Source organism: Candoia aspera, chromosome 3, assembly GCF_035149785.1.
Source record: "Candoia aspera isolate rCanAsp1 chromosome 3, rCanAsp1.hap2, whole genome shotgun sequence".
Lineage (NCBI taxonomy): Eukaryota > Metazoa > Chordata > Lepidosauria > Squamata > Boidae > Candoia > Candoia aspera.
The window spans coordinates 174,379,991-174,399,741 of NC_086155.1; the positions used below are offsets into that span (position 1 = coordinate 174,379,991).

Below are 19,751 nucleotides of genomic sequence, written 5' to 3' on the forward strand. Positions count from 1 at the left end.
ATTTAATGGAATAATATGAAATGATTGAAATATAGTTAAATATGATTACTCCACATGTATTTAATAATTTCCCCATCTATCAAAATAATTCTGGATCCTGCTAAATCTTTGTTTGCTCAGTCTTTTTAAAGTCTAGTCCCCATTTCAACGTTTTTCCCCCCCCCCCGCCTCTTCTCCCATTGTTGCTGCCTTTTATGCTATTTTTATTCTTGTGTGGAACAAATGCTGAACCTCTCCAATGCAGGTTTTAATCAGGTTTTCTTCTTTCCTCATTTTCTGCCAGAGTGTCCTTTTTCACTCTATCTGTTCTCACTTTCAGTGCCTTTTTCAGTTCTCATCCCTCGAAAATGAAAAATCAGTTGTTTTGTCTGCAATAAAGGGACACAGCTATTCTTCTGAAGACAAGGTATTTTGGTTTTAATATATGTTCATTATCTATTTCTTATGACTGGTTTTTCTCCTCCCGATTTCTGTTCCTACTTTCTCTCCCTTCCTAGCTCTCAATTCTATGGGTGTGGATGCGGATGTGTGCACATGCTTCTTTCTCAGGCCTGGCTGCACTCGATGCAACTGATGCCCTGGACATGAGCCACCAAAGTAACAAAAATGCTCCAGCCTAACTTAAGCTATTTTTTCCACTTTCTCGATCCATCGATGTTTGCTTGCTTTATAGAAAGCTATGAGTACAGCTTTAAATTGCAGTGGCTTAAACAGAGATTTGTGCCATAGCAGTCAACGCTTATTTATGGCAAGTAGGGCTGTTTTAACGGAATATCGCCGTCACCCAAAATAAACATGAAGAATCATGCAATAACAGCAGCCAGTAGAGAAAGGGGCAGGGAGGGAGAAATAAATCTAAAACTACTTAAGCCAATTACTCGGGGATTTGTTTTGTTTGTTTGTTTAGAAAGAAGAGTTTCAGTTGGGCTTTAATTTACAACTCCGGGTTAATGGCCAAACTGAGGGGTTGCGATGATAGACTCCCCCCCCCATCCAAGTTTGTGACTTCCACGTAGTATCGCGCTGTGCGTTAACTTAGCAGTTCGCTGTTTTCCTGGGAAGCTCCTCTCAAATGAAACCGCGTTTGACAGTGCACTTAGTTTCGTTTTATTAGGGAGAAGTAATGCAGCAAAAGTGACTTATCTGTTCCTGACGCCTATTCGTTCCTCACCGAAATCACCAGCAAATCCAAAAGCAAGGTCATAAATTTATGTTTCTCTACAAGGATCAATGGCCACTTAGCAAACGACGAAAGGAGAATAAAAAGCCTCCTTCGAGCCGGAATCGAACCAGCGACCTAAGGATTTCAGTAAGGCCAATTCTACAGTCCTCCGCTCTACCAGCTGAGCTATCGAAGGGATCTATGAGACTCCTTTTGCTAGAGCTTAGAAAGTGTGAACAGAAGAGTTGCTTGTTAAACCGAGGAAGCCGGTGAAATCGCAAGATGGCGCTGAAGATCGCGTGCATCGAAAATGCTCTGGCTTCTTCCGTGCTGTCAGTGGCGTTACGTTTGTGCAACTCCGAAGTGGGTGAGCGTGTTAGGAGATAGTTAAGAAAGCCAGGAGGATCAGGGACTGGTGGCTTGATAAGAGAAGGAAGCAAAAAGCGAAGCTGCTCATACTGTAGTTTTGATGAACAGACGGAGATAAAACCGAGGAAGGTTTTATCTCCGTCGGTGGGCTTCTATGAGCTGCAAGCGAGATGGCTGGTTTGCATGTCCTACGACATTTCTTATCTGTTTCAGGGTCTTTTTAAAATAGTGTAATAGCTAAGGTGTCTAAACAGAAAATTATAGCTTACCGAATTTATTCTATGCGTTTGCAATGAAAAGTCTGTTTTTGAAGTACGCCGTATATACATGTGCATACTTTAAAGTAATTCAGGAGCCGACTTTTGGAGAGAGGAAAATCTAGACTTAGTGCATTGTGTTACTAACAATCTGTTAAATTTGTTCTGAGCCATATTCGAGGGCGTTTTTACCAGGTTTTAAAAACAACAGTATCATGGACATTGCTTCAACATTAAAGGACCCCGTTATTTGCAAAATAAATTTCGCGAGCCAGGCAGGAGTCGAACCTACAATCTTCTGATCCGTAGTCAGACGCGTTATCCATTGCGCCACTGGCCCTCAGTTAGATGTTGATTCTTGTAAAAATCTAACAATAATAAAAATGTATCAGTTAAGTGAGCTTTTAAATCCGAGTCGAGTTTCTGCCACATACCAGATTACAGCGATTGCTGGAAAAAACGGTATGGGGATAATTCCGTGTTTCGTTTACTTTGTGTAAATGCTTTAGACTGATGCATGAGTAAATAATACAAAGGTCTACTCTACTTTGGCAGCTTGTATACCTCTTACGAAACTCTTTTTCTCGTTCCTTCGATAGCTCAGCTGGTAGAGCGGAGGACTGTAGATGAACTAACTGTGGAAATCCTTAGGTCGCTGGTTCGATTCCGGCTCGAAGGAGGATTTTTTCCTATGCACGCTTAGTTGTGCAATACGCGTCTTGAAGAATCCGTTTAGAAACCAATTGAAGTTCCATACGTTTTAGTGGATGAAGAGAATAAGAAACCATTTATACTTTTGGAATAAAAACTCCTTTCACATCTGTCACCCAAGTCAGATGCCAAGTTAAAGAAGGAAAGAAAAAGGGATTTCTTTTCTAAACATTCGACTAGAAGCTCTTTTAACATATTACAAAGTCTTTAACTGATTAATCAAAAAGATATTGCAGCCTTAATTTTTCCACAACAAATCATCCCTCATTGCTGCTTTAATCAAAAATGTTAAAAGTAACAAATGGAATGAAACAAATACAGGTGGGGCAAAATTAGCCTGAACTGAGTTTGTTACTTTAATTGCTATTGTGAGGGTTGGAGTAGAACTAGGATCAGGGGTCCAGGCAGGGGTAGTATAGGAATATTCATTTACTACAGATCCCTGTATATATCACTCTTAAGTTACACACACACACACCATAACAGTAACAGAGTTAACAGGAAAATTTATCATTTTTCTACAGCCTGCTCAACAAAAGCCTAATATTTGCCTTAGAATAGAAGGTGCGGTTACTCTCACATGCACACACACTGATGTAACATATATCCAATCCTGATTTCTACATACAGAGAAAGAGGGACAGAGAGATACTGTTTATCTGATAACGATCAGACATACTAAAAACATTCTAGTACAGGTAGTCCTCACTTACCAACTGGGACCAGCAACTCCATGGCTAAGCAGCACAGTCATAAAGTGAAATGTTACATGACCACACCCAACTCAGCAAGGGCAGTTTGTCAGTTCTGGCTGTGGTCATTAAGCAAATCACCTGCGATCTTAAACAAAATGTCATATGACCACGATTTGTGACCTGCCAGCTTCCCCATAGACATTGCTTGTTGGAAACTGGCTGTGGTCACAAATGGTGATCATGTGACCACAGGATGCTGCAACTGTCTTAAATGCTTGCCAGTTGCCAACCACCTGAATCGCAATCATGTGACTGCTGCGACGGCCACAATTTCCAGGGCTGGTCGTAGGTCTCCTTTTTCAGCGCCATTGTAACTTCAAAAGGTCACTGAACAAGTGTCAGTAAGCACAGACTACCTGTATTTAACTTAGCCAGTTTGCTTTGTAAGGGCTTGTGGCCAATGCTTTTATTAAGCAATTCATGCCTCCTTCGTGGAATTTTAGGGGAAATGTAGGTTTACACATGGCTCTGATTTGGTATCCAGTGCTCCCCAGATTTTCAGCACATGTCCTTTTTCTTGGTGGAGAAAGAATTGCTAAGGAAAAAAAGTGCTCTTTGATTAGTAAGCATTTGAATGAGGGCACATTCAAACAACCAGTTTAACATATGCTCCTCCAGTCTGTGAGTTGGCACAAAAGTATGCTAGCATAATTGGTTAAGGTGTAGTGACTGGTGGATTTCCTGTCAGCGGGAAAAACGTCCACCAAACACTTTCCCTAAGTGGGGCTGGGGCTGGGGCTGGGGCTGGGGCTGGGGCTGGGGCTGGGGCTGGGGCTGGGGCTGGGGCTGGGGCTGGGGCTGGGGCTGGGGCTGGGGCTGGGGCTGGAAAAGGAGGCGAGCTTTCACAGATGGTTAGTCCCAAGTCTGACACAAGTACAAAGGTTGCAGCATTTGCATGATTATGTCATTGCACACATGTCATCATCTGTCCCCTGCCCTTGCTCTCCACAGTTACCCATGTGTTCTATGACTAAATTTCTCAAAGGTTATTACTAAAATGTAATATAAAATACAGGCATGAAAAATATTTTACAAGCGAAAGACAGCCTGGATGGATTATGTCAGAAGATGGTTCATCTAGTTCAACATTATGCCTCCAGCAGTGACACAGCACATAAGTCTGGACAGCTTATCAAGAAGGCATAACAGGGTCTGCCAAATCTCCCATGCCATTCATTCTCACATCTGATCAAATGATATTGCCTCCAGCGTTGAAGGCTCAGTTATCATGGCTAATACTGTTATGCATTTGTTCAACATATAATGTGCTCATGGCCTCCATTTCATTGGCTACGCTGGTTCACTAGCATTCCCAGTGCTCAGTGAACAAACATAACCAAATATTCACACTCCAGCTTCTGTAACCATTCAGGAACCTGACAATTTGGTTTTATTAAAACCACATAAGGTCTGAAAATGTAAACACAAAAATGTTAAGAAGGTTAGGGGCAAAAGACCCCTATGGTCTGATTGTTCCCTGTTAATGATATTGTTTGTTGCAGAATTTGGCAAATGCATTAACTGAATTTGATTACTTTGTATTGTTTAAAACAGTAAAATAATTTTCTTAATCCATATTAACAAATATTCCTGTACAATCTGGTCATTAAAATTCAATGCCATTAAGTGCAATGTAGTCATAAAAATCCCATTATTTTTGCTCACCCTACTAGTCTAGCAGAGAAGGCAGGCTCTGGGTCCCTTCCATTAAACCAGTGTTTCTCAACCTGGACGACTTTAACATGTGTGTGTCGCGTCACGCGACCAGTCCTTCGCCCTTCGGTCTATGGGATTCCCTGGGGGGGAATGAGCCAACGATTCCCTCGCAAGGGTGAGGTCGAAAAAACAACGGTAGGCACAGGATTCTTTTGTGGTGGTGAGTGACGCTACATCTCAGGAGGTTGCTGGTACTGCCTCCTGGTGCCACGCCCCCACCTCCTTTTATTCAGCAGTTCTATCAGGGCGGGGGAGTGAGTACAAAGAGAATAGGGAAATACAAGTCATGCCCTGAGGCTACGTGAGAGACATGCAATCTAGCTGTGCAGTAATGGAGTCAGATACGTCACAATTCCACCTTTTTTATTTAATTTTGTTCCTCCCCCAGAGGGTCTGAGTCGGGGAGCCAGGGACTCTTCAGTCCAAGGAGACCCATCCCAGCGTCCTCTCTCGGGGGGTAGTGTGACCGGGGGTCCTTGTCCACTTCCGATTCACTATCGGAGGACCATTCCAAGAGTGGTGTTTTCTCCATACCTACAGCAGTGACCAGGTGTTGAACAGCAAGCTTTGTCTCGGATACCTCTGAGTCCAATGTATGAAGTCTCTGCTTTAAGAAGCGGAGAACGCGACCCAGCACACAGGGGCCTATGGTGCATACGAGAATCAATAACAGGAGGGGCCCCAACAGAGCGGACAACAGTGTGGTTAGCCATGGAGAAATGCTAAACATATTTTGATACCATGACATGGATTGTTGGCGCTCCAATTCCCTTGTTTTTAAACGGGAATTGAGCTCTTTCATAGAGTCCAATACTACTCCTGAGTTGTCGGCATAAAAACAGCAGTCTTCCTTTAGAGCAACACACAGACCCCCTTGTTTGAGGAACAGAAGGTCGAGACCCCTACGATTTTGCAAAACCACTTCGGATAGAGAGGTAAGGGAATCTTGTAGCGCCACAATAGATTGTTCGATGGCGCGAAGGTCAGTGTCAATGATAACGCTAAGGTGACGCAGGTTCTGATCATTGACAACAAGGGCTGACACACCAGTGGCGGCTCCAGCCGCACCTAAGCCCAGTAGGACTGATAAAGTTACAGCAGTCACTACTTCGCGCTTAGCCTTGAGGGGATAATGAGGGGGCTCTAAAATGGAGAGAAGTTCGTCAGGGGAATAGATAGAAATCTTGGGGAGTAGGAGCACCTGAATACAAAAGGCGTTAGTTTGTAACAAGGTATCACCATATACACATGCGGTGAGGCCAGAAGAACATGCCCAAACAGAGTTGTTCCCAGGGATAAAGTATTGCCCTGTCAATCGGGCAGAGATATTACCAGAGGTAGTGTAGAGTACACCGTAGCCACCATGGCCGGTGTGACCGTTGATGTTCAAGCGATTTTTTGGAAGATAGAGGGCACAGTGATCATGAGAAGAATTAAGGCAATATTGAATATAGTTAGCAGGAACACGGCCAAGGCAGCAGCCCTGCCCTATTATAGAGGTGATAGTCAACGTGGTGTTTTGCCAGCGGCAGGAGGCGGCTGAGGTAGAGTTTCGGATAGGGTCAGGAGAACCGACTGCTTCATAGAATGGTGGAGAGGAAGACAAACAAAGCCAACATCGAGATGTGTTAGAAGCGGTGTGAACAAGGGAAAAGGAGGAGTTAAGAAGAGAGACAAGGGGGTTTTTTTGTTTGGTGAGGGGTTTAAGAAAGGTGGAGTGAATGTCGTCGGCATTGGGCCCAACAGGTGGGGACTGAGGGAGAGTGACCTGTCGTTGAATGTAGAACATGTTGCCATAATGAAACCCGGGCCATCTGGCATACATACGACCTCCCCATTTTACACCTGAGTCCCAGGCATTCCCCTGAGCTTTTCCTGCAGCAGTGAATTGTACAATAACCGGATTACATCTATTCCAACCCCCCTGTCCTGCCGCATTCTTTTTGGTTGCGGTGCACCTAATGTCCTTTCTCAACCGAGTGAGGGTGATGTAATCAGTCTTATATGGAGGGGTCCAGTAGATGTAGCCAGTGGAAACGCAGGACCAAGATTTGCAAAAGTAATCTGCTATGCCTCCGCAGTCGTGCACGTGATCAGGGCTGGTGTCATGTCCTGGGCACACATACAGGGGATACCTTTTAACGGTGGAGTGGCTGGGCTCTGGGAAGCCGGCCAGCCTCCTGTAGGCTGTCACTCCTAAAAGCATTTCTGAAAAGTCAAAATACAGGTTAGGGAAACAAGATATAATTGGGCTATAACAAAAGGAGGTATTCAGGATCTGTCCCAAGGCATCGCGGATTGTCCAGGTGATATTGTAAGGGCGATGCGATCCCTGGGCGTCAAATGCCAGTAGGCGTCGTCCCTGCCAACGGGCGGGCTCAGGAAGGGAGAGTAAAAATAAGGTGAGCGTAAGGCGAGATGAGGTGGCGAACCCCTTAATTAATTTTGTTATTTCACAGTGATATTGTCCTAGATCGGTCAACTGTACGTTGGTGATAGCAAGGGTAGTTTGGCGAAAGTGATAAGTGATGGAGTAGGAATCGCCATCTTGGAGAAGAGTGTTGTTGCGAAACCAGCGCCAGAAGGTGCCTTTTCTTTTGATGGGAGAGCGTTGAAGACATTCCATGGCGTTGGATGCTGAGCTGCGGCCGATGGTGGCAGGGTAGCGTAAACGATGGGTTCGAATGAGAGAGGTTGTTTTAGGGTTCGTTGTGAGGGGAGCAGAGATGGAAGAGAGATAACAGAGAAGGAGGGTCAAGAAGGTGCTTGTCAGGAGACTGCCCATGATATGGCCGGATGCAGCGAGCAGGAACCCAGAGCACTCGATCAGGTAGTTGCACAGCAGCGTAGCCTTTTCCCCAGGTGACGAGTTGCGCAGGGCCTTTCCACTCAGGGCTGGGCAGTTGCCTAAAATAAACAAGGGGACGGGAAGAGGGAACTACTGGCTTGGAAAAGTGTCGAGATGCAGCCGTAGCAGGGGGGGTACCGGTAAGATTAAGGAAATTCAAGGTAAACAAGGTGAGATTAAGGATATTTTGTAACATCGGGAGGCTTGGGGGGCCTAAGGCCTTTTTCCCCGTTTGCCGATCAAGGGCATTCTTTAGGGTCTGGTTAGCCCTTTCCACAATAGCCTGACCTTGGCTGTTGAATGGTATACCGAATCTGTGGGTAATGGACCACTTACGGCAAAACTCAGCAAAGGGAGTGCTGACGTAAGCGGGGCCATTGTCAGTTTTCAAAGTTTTGGGACATCCCGATGTGACGAAAGTGCGAATACAATGATTGATTACGTTTTTCGTGGCTTCTCCTCTTTGCAAAGTTGCCAGGATGAATCCCGAATAAGTATCCACAGATACATGGATATACTTCCAAGGTGCAAAAGAGGGATAATGAGTGACATCCATCTGCCATGTGTCACAAGCATGGACACCCCTGGGATTAACTCCCTCAGGGATGCACTTTGCCTGCAAACTGCAGGTTGGACATTGTTGAAGAATGGCGGTAGCTTCTTGATATGTAATGCCAAATTGGCGCACCAATGCTTTTTTATTTTGATGGAAATAAGCATGGCTGTCCCCTGCTGAAAGTGGCGGAGGAAGAGGGGAAGAGGCCATAATTTTGCAAGCCTCATCTGCCATGTGGTTGCCTTCGGACAGGAAACCGGGTAGCTGTTGGTGGCTTCTAATATGCGCTACAAACAAAGGGGATGTTCTGTCCTTCAGGAGAGTTTGAAGCTGCAAAAAAAGCGTCATGAGAGAGGGGGGGGTAACAGGGGAAATATATGCATCAAACATGGCCACAGCCATTTGAGTGACATACATACTATCTAATATAACATTCAAAGGCTGTTCTGGGAAAAGAGACAAGGCTAGCAAAAAGGCGGCTAACTCAGCCTGTTGGGCAGATGCTTGTGGGCCTGTTAGGCGTTTATGCCATTTGCAATTATTTTGCCATGTACAAGCCCCTATGGTTTTGGAGCCGTCTGTAAAAACAGTGAGGGCTTCCTTGAGTGGCTGCTGAACGAACGGCGAGGTTAGTGTGAAGGGTACTGTTCGCAACAGTTGCAATCGAGGATCAGGGGGAAGATGGCATGACACCTGGCCACACCAGTCCTCCAAGGCATCCTGCAGTGCAGTGGAGTTTTGTAGGAGGGGTTCCCATTGAGTAACCTTAAGGGGAATGTACAGGGTGGAAACATCCAGTCCCATTAGGGCTCTAATCCTCTTCCGGCCTTTCTCAACAAGAGAGGCCATTTGTGCTGCTCTGGTGATGATGGATGTCTTAGGTGTGTGTGGCAAGTGTAGCCATTCTAAAATATGTAGATGTTTGTTATCAGACGTTTGGACGATGATGGCAGTTAATAATTGATGTGTCGAAAGAATGGCAAGAGAGGGTAGTTTGTCAGTGAGCGCACGGTCCACCCATTGGGTCGTAAGGACGGCATTGACCTGTTGTAGGGCGTGCAATTGTTGTTCTGTAAGGTATACCTTGTCAGCTGGGTTTGTCAAACCCACTAACGCTTGGAATAAAGGTGATAACATGGGTGTAGTTAAAGCAAGGTATGCGCGGGCCCAGTTAATGACCCCCAGACATTGTTGTAATTGGACCAAGGTGGTCGGCTGGGGAAGCGTGAGCATAGGTAGAAGTGGGGCAGCTGTGGAGGCTAAAACTTTGTGGCCTAGATATTGCATTGGATAACGAGACTGGACCTTTTCTGGTGCAACGTGCAACCCTGCCGTTGCTAGGGTGGCTAAAAGAATAGGAAAAGTTTTTTGAACTGTCCCTTTCGGGCCCTCAGCAGCGACTAAAATGTCATCCATATAATGATACACAAGAAAATGCGGAAATTGGGATCTATAGGGTTGCAATGCTTTATCGACAAAAAATTGGCACATTGTGGGTGAGTTCAACATGCCTTGTGGGAGGACCTTCCACTGGTACCGAGCAGTAGGCTTTGAATTGTTAAGTTCCGGTACCGTAAATGCGAAAATAATTCTGTCCTTTTGTGCCAAAGGTATGGAAAAAAAACAATCCTTGAGGTCTATTACAATAAGGTCGTGTCCTTCCGGAATCAAGTTGGGGTTGGGAAGTCCACACTGCAAAGGTCCCATGGGCTGAAGGATGGTGTTGATAGCCCTAAGATCCTGTAGGAGGCGCCATTTGCCAGACTTCTTTTTGATGACAAATACCGGAGTATTGTATGGGCTGGTGGAGGTTTCGATATGGCCTTCAATTAACTGCTGTTGGACCAAGATATGTAAGGCGTCCAGTTTCTCTTTGGTGAGTGGCCATTGATCAACCCATACCGGCACAGAGGTTTTGAGAGAGAGAGAGAGAGACCCTGAAGGGTCCTGTAAAGCCATTAGGGAAGTTGAATAAAAGCGTGGAACTGTGAAAGCAAGTCACGGCCCCATAGGTTACAGTGCAAAGGCAAGATATAAGGCTTTAGATACGCTGTAATATGAGAATGAGCAGTCACAGCAGAAAGCCAATGAGAGCTGACCTTAGCGGCCTGTGCTCCGCCTACTCCTTGCACCGAGGAGGCTTCAGCGATAGGCCAGGAGGAGGGCCATTCAGCGGAACGAATGACAGAGACGTCGGCGCCGGTGTCAATCAAGCCTTCGAAAGAGCGACCATTTAGTGTGACAAGGAGGGTGGGTTTAGAGGTTTGGACTGGTTGCTGCAAGGCAAACAATGATGGCATATCAGGAGAAGGGAGAAGTATGAGCGTGGCGACAATTGTTCCTTTATTTAAGGAAAAGCACCTATCTCCCACTCCTGCCAGAGCAATTTGTGTCAAATCTGATGAATCATACAAATAGGGAGCAGCAACCATCCCCTCAAGCGTGAGCGAGGAGTTGGGAATAAGCAAAGCAGGGGTAAGAGGAGGGAGGGGTTTATGCAGCGTGACAACAAGAGGAAGGGAAAGGACAGCCCCCGGATCGTCATACAAAAGATCCTCTGCCAACTCCACAGGGAAGCTGGTGATGGGTAATTCAGCCTTTGGGGCGGGGTTAGCTGACAACCCCCGATCTAGTTTTCCGAAGGCTGGTGAGGGGAGGAGTTATTGCGACATTGCGAGGCCCAATGAAAGCCTTTGCGGCACCTGGGACAAGGAGTTTTAGGTTTGGAGGGGGGGGGCGGCCCCCTTTGAGTGGAAGGGGGAGCCCCACCTCCCCCGGGTGCACGGCATTGATTCTTAAAGTGGCCCGGCTTCCCACAATTGAAGCAATTTCCATGACGAGTGATTGCGAGGGCTTCCGGGGAATGGAGCTGAGGGGAGGGGTTAGTAGAAGGCAGCGAGGTGGTAATGGCGGCAGCGAGAGCGCTCACTTTGTGAGAGGTGGTACCAACGATTCTGCAGAGTTGCAGGAAGTCTGCAAGCTTTACACCCGGTTGATTGACTGCGGGTTGCAGAATGGTCTGGCAGTCATGATTAGCGTTAGAGAAAGCAAGTTTCATTAGCAGCTCATGTTTAGCCGTGGCATTATCAATTTGTCGGTCTAAAGCAATCTGAAGGCGACTTATGAAGGAAGCATATGGTTCATTTGGTTCTTGCATTATTTTCAAAAACGTTTGGGTGGATTGAGAGTCGGAATCATCCACTCTTTTGAGAGCATTCATGGCGCACATGTGAATAATAGCAAAACAACGACGGGGGGAGTTCTGTTGCTGGACTAAGGTTGCGAATTGTCCCTTTCCTAATAATTGATTTGCGGTCACCCCTGCGGGAAGACCTCTTCTAATTTCTACTTCCACCCCTTTGTCGTATTCAGATTGCCACACAACGTATTGCGCCGGGGTCATAAGCATAGAAAAAAGCATTTTCCAATCATACAATAACATAACAGTGTTAGCAGTAACTAAAGAGTCTAAAACTCCCCTAGTAAAAGGAGAGTGCAAGCCGTAGGTGGTTACAGCATCTTTGATTTGTTTCAAAACCTTAAGTTCAATATTGTTATACAAATTTCCTCCCGCCGCCCCTAGGCCGATGGTCATGGGAAAGGCAGAGGGACTCTCCATTTCCAATGAGAGGGGGGAGGAGAGGAGTTCAGTGATGGCGCCTCCTAGGGGGTGGTGTTGAGGGGATCCGGGGGTTGGAGCTGAAGGGGGAGGAGGAACGGCTGGGTATGGAGGGGGTGGTGGTGAGGCAGCATCGAGATGGGCGGCAAGAGGGGGTGGGGTTTTTGGGCCGGGAGGAGAAGGGCAAGTTTCCGGGGAAGACGGGGGAGGGTAAAGAGTGTTGATGGCCGCCATAACAGCCTTCCAGGCAGTCAGAATAGGCACGGGTGCTCGTGGGGTATCATGAAAATATTTTCCTATCCTTTCCCAAGTGGATGCTTTGAGCGACCCCTCTGAAGGATAGACAGGGCAGTGTCTGTCCATGTACAGTAGGAGTTGAGTCACCGATTTTTTTGAAATGGGAAAGATGGTCGTACCGTTAGCCTTTTGACAAGAGTTAGCCTTCTTCACTAAATCATAAAGTTCGTCCCTATGAACTGACGAAACTTTGGAGAGTGGGGAGCCCATTACTTACGATTGCAGAGCCTTTTCCAGGTGCGTAGTAACGAGAGTGAAGGCAGTGCACCTCTAGACAGAGATCACACCGTGAGACCGAAGGGATCCCGGACGAGCCCCCAGTTGTCGCGTCACGCGACCAGTCCTTCGCCCTTCGGTCTATGGGATTCCCTGGGGGGGAATGAGCCAACGATTCCCTCGCAAGGGTGAGGTCGAAAAAACAACGGTAGGCACAGGATTCTTTTGTGGTGGTGAGTGACGCTACATCTCAGGAGGTTGCTGGTACTGCCTCCTGGTGCCACGCCCCCACCTCCTTTTATTCAGCAGTTCTATCAGGGCGGGGGAGTGAGTACAAAGAGAATAGGGAAATACAAGTCATGCCCTGAGGCTACGTGAGAGACATGCAATCTAGCTGTGCAGTAATGGAGTCAGATACGTCACATGTGTGGACTTCAACTCCCAGAATTCCCCACCCAGCGTTCATGCTGATCATCATCATGGTCTCAGGAGTTCTGCCTTCTCTGTGGCAGAGCCTCCCTTGTGGAACAGCATCCCCCCAGAGATCTGGATGGCCTTCACCCTATTAGTTTTTTGTAAAGCTCGGAAGGCCTAGCTGTTTCCCTAAGAGTTTCAAGAAGCTCTGTTATGAATGGGATTTTAGTATTGGAATGTATCATTTACCTCAGGCGTCATAGGTTATTGTTTTTAACCATTGGGTTTTTAATCTTAAACCACCCAGAGTCACTTCTCTGAGATGGGCGGCCATATAAATTATATACTTAAATGTATAATAAATAAATAGATAAATATTTTTTTAAAATTTTAATTTCTGAATTGACATAATGTTAACATTTCCTTTAAATTCACCATTTTACTACTATCTTGCATTTAGCCAGAAGTCAGTCCAGTGTGGCTTACTTTCAACTCTGTGTAAGACTGTGCTGGGACTTGGTTTCTGAATATTCAAAGTTATACATTATATCAGTTGTCATTTTTGTCATGCCATAAAAATGCTAAGTACTGTGTAAATAGGAGACTTTTGCAAAATACGGTTTGCTACAGTGAAGTGTGGTGGATATTTGGCTTAAACTTGTAGACGTGATGCAAACTGCTTTTACAATTCTGTGATGAAGTATTAGCAAATAACAGCACAGATGGCTTTGCCCTAAGATTAGTCCTCACATGCCAGACATGATCTGGAAAACTTTCATTTTAAAAATAACCTTCAAACAAATGCCAAGTGTTGAGGGATGCATATGTCTAACAAACAGCTAGAAGCACAGCAATGCCCAGGACTGGAACTTAGTCCTGGAAGTGTAATATGGCCGTGGAACTTAGGCAGAATTATCACCTAGATTCAGCCAACAGTGGTGGCATGCCATCACCATTTTTCCTGAGTAACCAGGGATAGGCCTTTGAGTTTGTTGTGTGTCTGTGTGTCAAAAGAGAGAGAGAGAGAAAGAGAAGTCGAATCATATATGTATGTACTGTATGTGTGTTCCAAAACAGTACCATCAAAGCTTATGTACATAGAATATTGCTAAAGAGTTGGAATTGGATGAGATTATTGTTTGCTGATTTCAGCTTTCTACCCTGCTGTTTAGATCAAAACTTTCCAGATTAATTTATAAATAATAATAGTAGTAGTAGTAGTAGTAATAATAATAATAATAATAATAATAATAATAATAATAATAATATAACCATTGCTTACAAATGTATGGCCTGTCACTGACTGAGAAGGTGTTATATATAAAATTCAATATTAAGTAGGCCTGGGGAAGTAACCTTGAGTAGCCATGGGTCAGAATGTGCTACTGAGTCAGCAATTTCCTTTACTGCAGTCGTCTCATAATGTTATACTGTAGTGGTTGGGGATGATGGGAGTCACAGCCCAAACCATTTGGAGGATATCAGGGTACTGAAGCCTGCAAGCTTTGCATAATACACTAAATCACAAATTAGCTAGCAAGTTAAACTCCGGCTGGGCAAGTTCTGGCTGCAATGCCTGGGCTTGGTGTTGCAGTGTGATCTGGGATGGGTTTTCGCTGGTAACCCTTGTAGAAGTGTTCTCTGTGCTGTCAGTTCAGCCACCTATTTATTGGACTCAGGTCTCTTCTGGGTTATTAAGGTATCCAGGGAGGTGACCTGTAGTTGGGTCCAGAATTGATTTGGAGTCCACAATCAATTTAGAGTAGGGTGTTGCCTAAATCAAATCAAATCATAATGCTAACTAAATCTTAACCTAGCATGAGGTACCAACCTGGCCTCCGTAGCTAGTGTACAGTAATCTGACCTGGGAAACCACAGCTACAATCTGCTATTGCTGAGGTCTGATTCTCATAAGAACTTTTGCACCATGTTTTCATGTTTTTCCTTCCCCCCCCCCCAAAAAAATCCCTCCTTTAGAACACAATTCAAATACAAAATTCCTAAGAAACCAAACTTTTCTTTAAAGGATTTAACTGACTAAAACATTAATGACACATTGTCTTTGGTCATATTCAATTACTTATTGAAGGCCCAGGGTTGTGGGAGTGGCTTGGTCTAGCTGAAGGCTAATTCTGGTATTAAAGATAGTGAGACAGGACTTACCTCCGTTTGCTGTTTATGGTAGCACCATAATGCCCTGACACCCAAATATTTCCCTTTATCACATACTATATATACATAAATGTACATGCATACATCTTATCAGCCTGATATCCTCACTTTGTATATTGGAATAAAAGTAATATTTTCTTTCTTAATCTAACAGTGTCCCACCACAGATATCCCTTTTTCTCTGAACATTTTCTTTCAGTGAATGCTTTGTTTCTTGGCCGTTTTCTATCCATCACTCCTCCTTCCCCAATTCTGAAATAAACTTTTCTGCAAGCTTCCAGTCAAGTGGAGGAGAGAACAGCATATCTCCGCTGGTTTGTTGGGGGAAGAAAAACACATTTGCTCAGCTCCATTTTTATACAACTCTGAAACAGTCAGCAGGGAGTTTTTATCTTTAGATCAGGAACTCTGTTTTCTTCACTGCAATGCTCTGAAAATAATGAGGGTTGTCAAGCTGGGCTTTTCTTGATTATTTACAGTTCCCTTACATATATTGTAGTCCCATCCCCACCCCCCACCCCTGGTAAAATAAGATATGAGATTGTGTAGTGGCTACTCAGTTAAAGATACCCAGCTCTGACTAGGGAAACAATCATGGCAAGGTCTGTCTCCTTCTCCAGGGCTTTTTCTTCCTGGGTTTATTGTCTCTTGTATTTCTAATTATATTGTCTGAATTAGAATCTGTTAAGTGTCGCATAGTTAAACGTTTTTTGTAGAGATACTTTTATGAATGGGATGCATCTTCCCGTAAGATTATTTATATTGCACATTATTTTGAACTTGTGAGATGCACAAGCCTGGAGAAGTCCAAGGAGAGTATTCTAAATTTGTGGAATTGCACAATAAAATCACCCCATTCATTGGGCAGTGTCCTGATTGGTAGATATTTTTCCATTGAGTAAAGGAGGGAATGTGAGCAAAGCAAAAAGAAAAAAACCAGTGACCTCATTTATAAAAGTTGGCACACTCATAAGTCACGCAGGGAGTTGCAACAGACACATCTGAGAGATAGGGATTGTTGATATGGCCATTGTCTTTCCTACAATCCACTCTATTTAACCGATTTAAAGTAAATGTCAACTCTTAATAGGACATTCTTTCTGACTATATGAACTGAATGTTGAACAACTAGAAATTCTACATGAGGTTGCTTTCATTAAGAATCAGCACTACTAATAACGCCTTCATTTTCTCATAAAATGGCAAATGGTCATATTATGTTATGATGACCATACAATGCTTGTAAGCTGTTACATGTTTCAGTACCACCAAGTACATTTCTTTGACACTGCACTTTTGTTTGGAGATGGCTATCCTAATACACATGATCCTCATTTAACGACCACTCATTCAGCAACGGTTTGAACTTATGACAGTGCTGAGTGGTAGTTACGACTAGTTCTCAAAGTTCTGGCCATTGCAGTGTCCCCACAGTCATGTGATTGCGATCCAGATGCTCAGTGCCGGGCTCATGTGATTGAGATCCAGGCACTCAGTGCCCGGCTCATGATTACAACACTGCAGCGTCACACAGTCATGTGATCCCCATTTGCGACCTTCTTTGCCAGCTTCCTACAAGCAAAGTCAATGAGGAAGCTGTCAGGAGGTCACAAATGGTGACCACATGACATCCTCATTTAACAACCTGTGGTGATTCACTTAACAACAGCAACTGAAAGTGCTGGAATTTCCATCACTCTTGCACAGTCATGTGACATGGCATTTTACAGCCACGTTGCTTAGCGATGGAAATTCTGGTCCCAATTACCATAATTAAATGAGGTCTACCTGTGAGATTTTTGTTCAGGTAAAACTCACTATTTCCTTGTGTCACAAGGTGGCTTACAATGGTAAAGTCCTGTACAATAAAATTAAAGAATTGTAAAATCCAAACATTAATAAAATTTATAAACCTCAGGAACTAAAAGCACCCAGGGCCACAACTGGGGGGGGGGGCAAGCAGGGCATGTGTCCCAGGCACTGTGCTGGGGGGGGCACCAAAATGAGCACTGGGGGGGTGCCAAAATGGGCACGGAATCCATGTTTGCCCCGGGTGACAGAGACCCTAGTTGCGGCCCTGAAATCACCAGCCAACCTTTTCTAAAATAAAAAAGGTTAAGATGCTCTCAAGTTGAGCTCAACTTATGGTGACTCAACCATGCAGAAAACGGCCATGAATACAACTCTGAACAATCCAATAAAACCAACTCAGGGAAAGGCTTGAAAGAACAAAGCAGTCTTCAGTGCTTATATATTTTGGGGATGTTGCAGTGGTATCGGTAGGCAGAATATTATGCTTAGAGGGAAAAAGGAATGGCAGTAGTTTTGTTATGCACAAAACTTAATACTGTATACCATTTATTTTACAGTGTCTTGTGCTTTCCATATTGGAATGAAGGTTTTAAGACATCAGTTTTTCCAAAGACAGAGTTGTGCATCTGCGCATATGTTAGTGACAACTGACAAAATCTTCCTCCTTTTCCTTTTGCCCACCCCCTTCCATACCAAACACAAGAATGTTGCTCTCTCACCCCTGTAGGCTGTCACCTGTCTAAATCTGTCCTTGTGTCAGAGGCATATATGGAGAAAGTGAGTATGGCAGCCAATTACGTTCTGCTTCTAAAATAAACTCAGCTCCCTTTGCTCCCATCTCTCCATTAAAACAATGTCCTCCAGGGAAAGATTTTCAAAGAACATTTGATCTTGCAAGCTTTGGAATTCTTTTGAGGGACCTAACCCGGAAGCGCCTGATTCTGAGCCTATGTTCCTTGGAATCACCAGGAGATGAGCACCACACTTAATTATAAGTCTTTTTCAAAAGAGCAGCAAACTATGGATAACTTGGAGAAACAGCTTATTTGTCCCATATGTTTAGAAATGTTTACTAAGCCAGTGGTTATCCTTCCATGTCAGCACAACCTCTGTAGAAAATGTGCCAGCGATATCTTCCAGGTATGTTGATTTAAACTTTTAAACCTCCAGGTAACACTATATCTAGTATAATGATCTCATACTGCAAAATCAGGAGAATATTACTGTGTTAGCTTAATAACCAGAATTTTATTTAAATAAGGAGAAAATTAATTAGAGGAAAAGTTGTTTGTTATTTATCCTATGTGTGATTTTGGTTCCCTTGCCTTTGGAAATGTCCCTTTTATTTATATGGACTGAATTGTTATTTCAAGTATTTAGAGCTATTAACACATAAACTCATTCCTGTTGTTCCTCAACACCTCTAAAAATGGCAAATTTCTCTCTAGCATAATTTGTCATATTATTAGCTGCCAAGCATTGAACAAAATGATACTGAAAGTTATTTATCTTTTTTTTCTCCTTTTTTGAGACTTCACCTCATCTGAAGTCCACTAATGCCATAACAGTGACTACATTTAAGGTGTTAGATCATATCTTAAGTAGATGGTGTGATAAGTATCTTGTGATGTGCAGAATAATTGAGAAATAATATGTGATTGGCTTTACAACCTTGTTTATTGCTTGGCAAGAACAGGCCTCAAATCCTTATCTTCCAATCAGAGGAGGTACCACTGTGGCTTCAGGAGGTCGATTCCGCTGCCCCTCCTGTAGACATGAAGTAGTTCTGGACAGGCATGGAGTGTATGGCCTTCAAAGAAACCTGTTGGTAGAAAATATAATTGATATATACAAACAGGAATCTTCCAGGTAAGTAACCAATTTCTATCTTTGAAGGATTTTTTAACAATCCCAGTTTTATCTTTGTGATGTTTGCCATTGAAACACATGGAATTAGATTCCTCAAGAGTCAAAACAGAGAAATCTAGGATATCCAGGAATGGGGGGGTTTAATGCTAGGCAGTTATGAAAGGAAAACCATAATTACAATTATCAACAGCAGTCCTCATCAGCTCTTTCTAACTGCCCAAGAAGTACCTGGGAGTCTTGGGGATTTTCTCGGATTATTGAAATTCTAATTCTAGTTGCTTAGTAAACGGTAGGTTTTATTTGCTATATTTGTGTGTCCTATAAGCCTATTTCGCCCAGCACTTCTTTTTAGAGAGTACTTTTAAGAACTAAACTTTAACAGCAACAAAAAGAGAGCTAATATCTGCTTCTGTGCTCCTCTTTTTTCCACAGCTTGGCATCTACCTGACCACTTGTTTATGTTTATGGCCAATTGTTTATGTTTGGGCCTTAGCCTATCTCTTGTGTTGGTTAAGAAGCTTAAAACACATACAGTACATGCCAAATTCTCACAAGTAGGAGAAAGTTTGATACATCTATCTCTGGAGTTTAGCTTAACTTGAGAGAGGGCCTCCTCAAACCTGTCATCATGACTATATGTTCTTCCATATGAGAACATTTCTTATTTCTCTACAGATGGGATACTTTCATACGGAGAAGCATTAAGTAATAGGAGCAGGCATGAAAGAGCCCCTAAAGAAGTTTCCAAAGATAAATACCTTATTTCAGCAGTTTGCTATATACACTGGACTTTTATGGCAAAACCAGTAGACGGCAATAACATTTTGACAGCTGTAATTTTAATGATTGGAATGATGCTACACTATGGGAATTTTAAAAGACAGCATGCAGGCATCCAGCATTTATTAGAGCACCAGAAAAAAAGAAGGGAAGGGCAGGGACCAGGACAGGGGCCAGTGGAAAATAGGATTTAAGGAT

General features: G+C 43.9%; 1 protein-coding gene and 3 non-coding genes across 4 annotated transcripts in view; 2 read left to right on the forward strand and 2 right to left on the reverse strand.

Annotated features, from left to right (window-relative positions):
- Window positions 1-1,269: 1,269 nt before the first annotated feature.
- On the reverse strand, window positions 1,270-1,358 carry TRNAY-GUA (transfer RNA tyrosine (anticodon GUA)). Its single transcript is given in 2 exon segments — window positions 1,270-1,305; window positions 1,322-1,358. It is a non-coding gene; the product is annotated as a tRNA-Tyr (tRNA).
- A 697-nt stretch (window positions 1,359-2,055) lies between these two features.
- Window positions 2,056-2,128, reverse strand: TRNAR-ACG (transfer RNA arginine (anticodon ACG)). The gene has a single exon. It is a non-coding gene; the product is annotated as a tRNA-Arg (tRNA).
- Window positions 2,129-2,377: 249 nt separating this feature from the next.
- Window positions 2,378-2,467, forward strand: TRNAY-GUA (transfer RNA tyrosine (anticodon GUA)). The gene is given in 2 exon segments: window positions 2,378-2,414; window positions 2,432-2,467. It is a non-coding gene; the product is annotated as a tRNA-Tyr (tRNA).
- Window positions 2,468-17,760: 15,293 nt separating this feature from the next.
- Window positions 17,761-19,751, forward strand: part of TRIM55 (tripartite motif containing 55) — a 45,890-nt gene continuing 43,899 nt past the window's right edge. Inside the window, exons 1-2 of the mRNA XM_063299357.1 lie at window positions 17,761-18,044; window positions 18,601-18,773. Coding sequence (XP_063155427.1) covers window positions 17,877-18,044; window positions 18,601-18,773 — 341 coding nt within the window. The 5' untranslated portion in view covers window positions 17,761-17,876. The remainder of the gene's footprint in view (window positions 18,045-18,600; window positions 18,774-19,751) is intronic.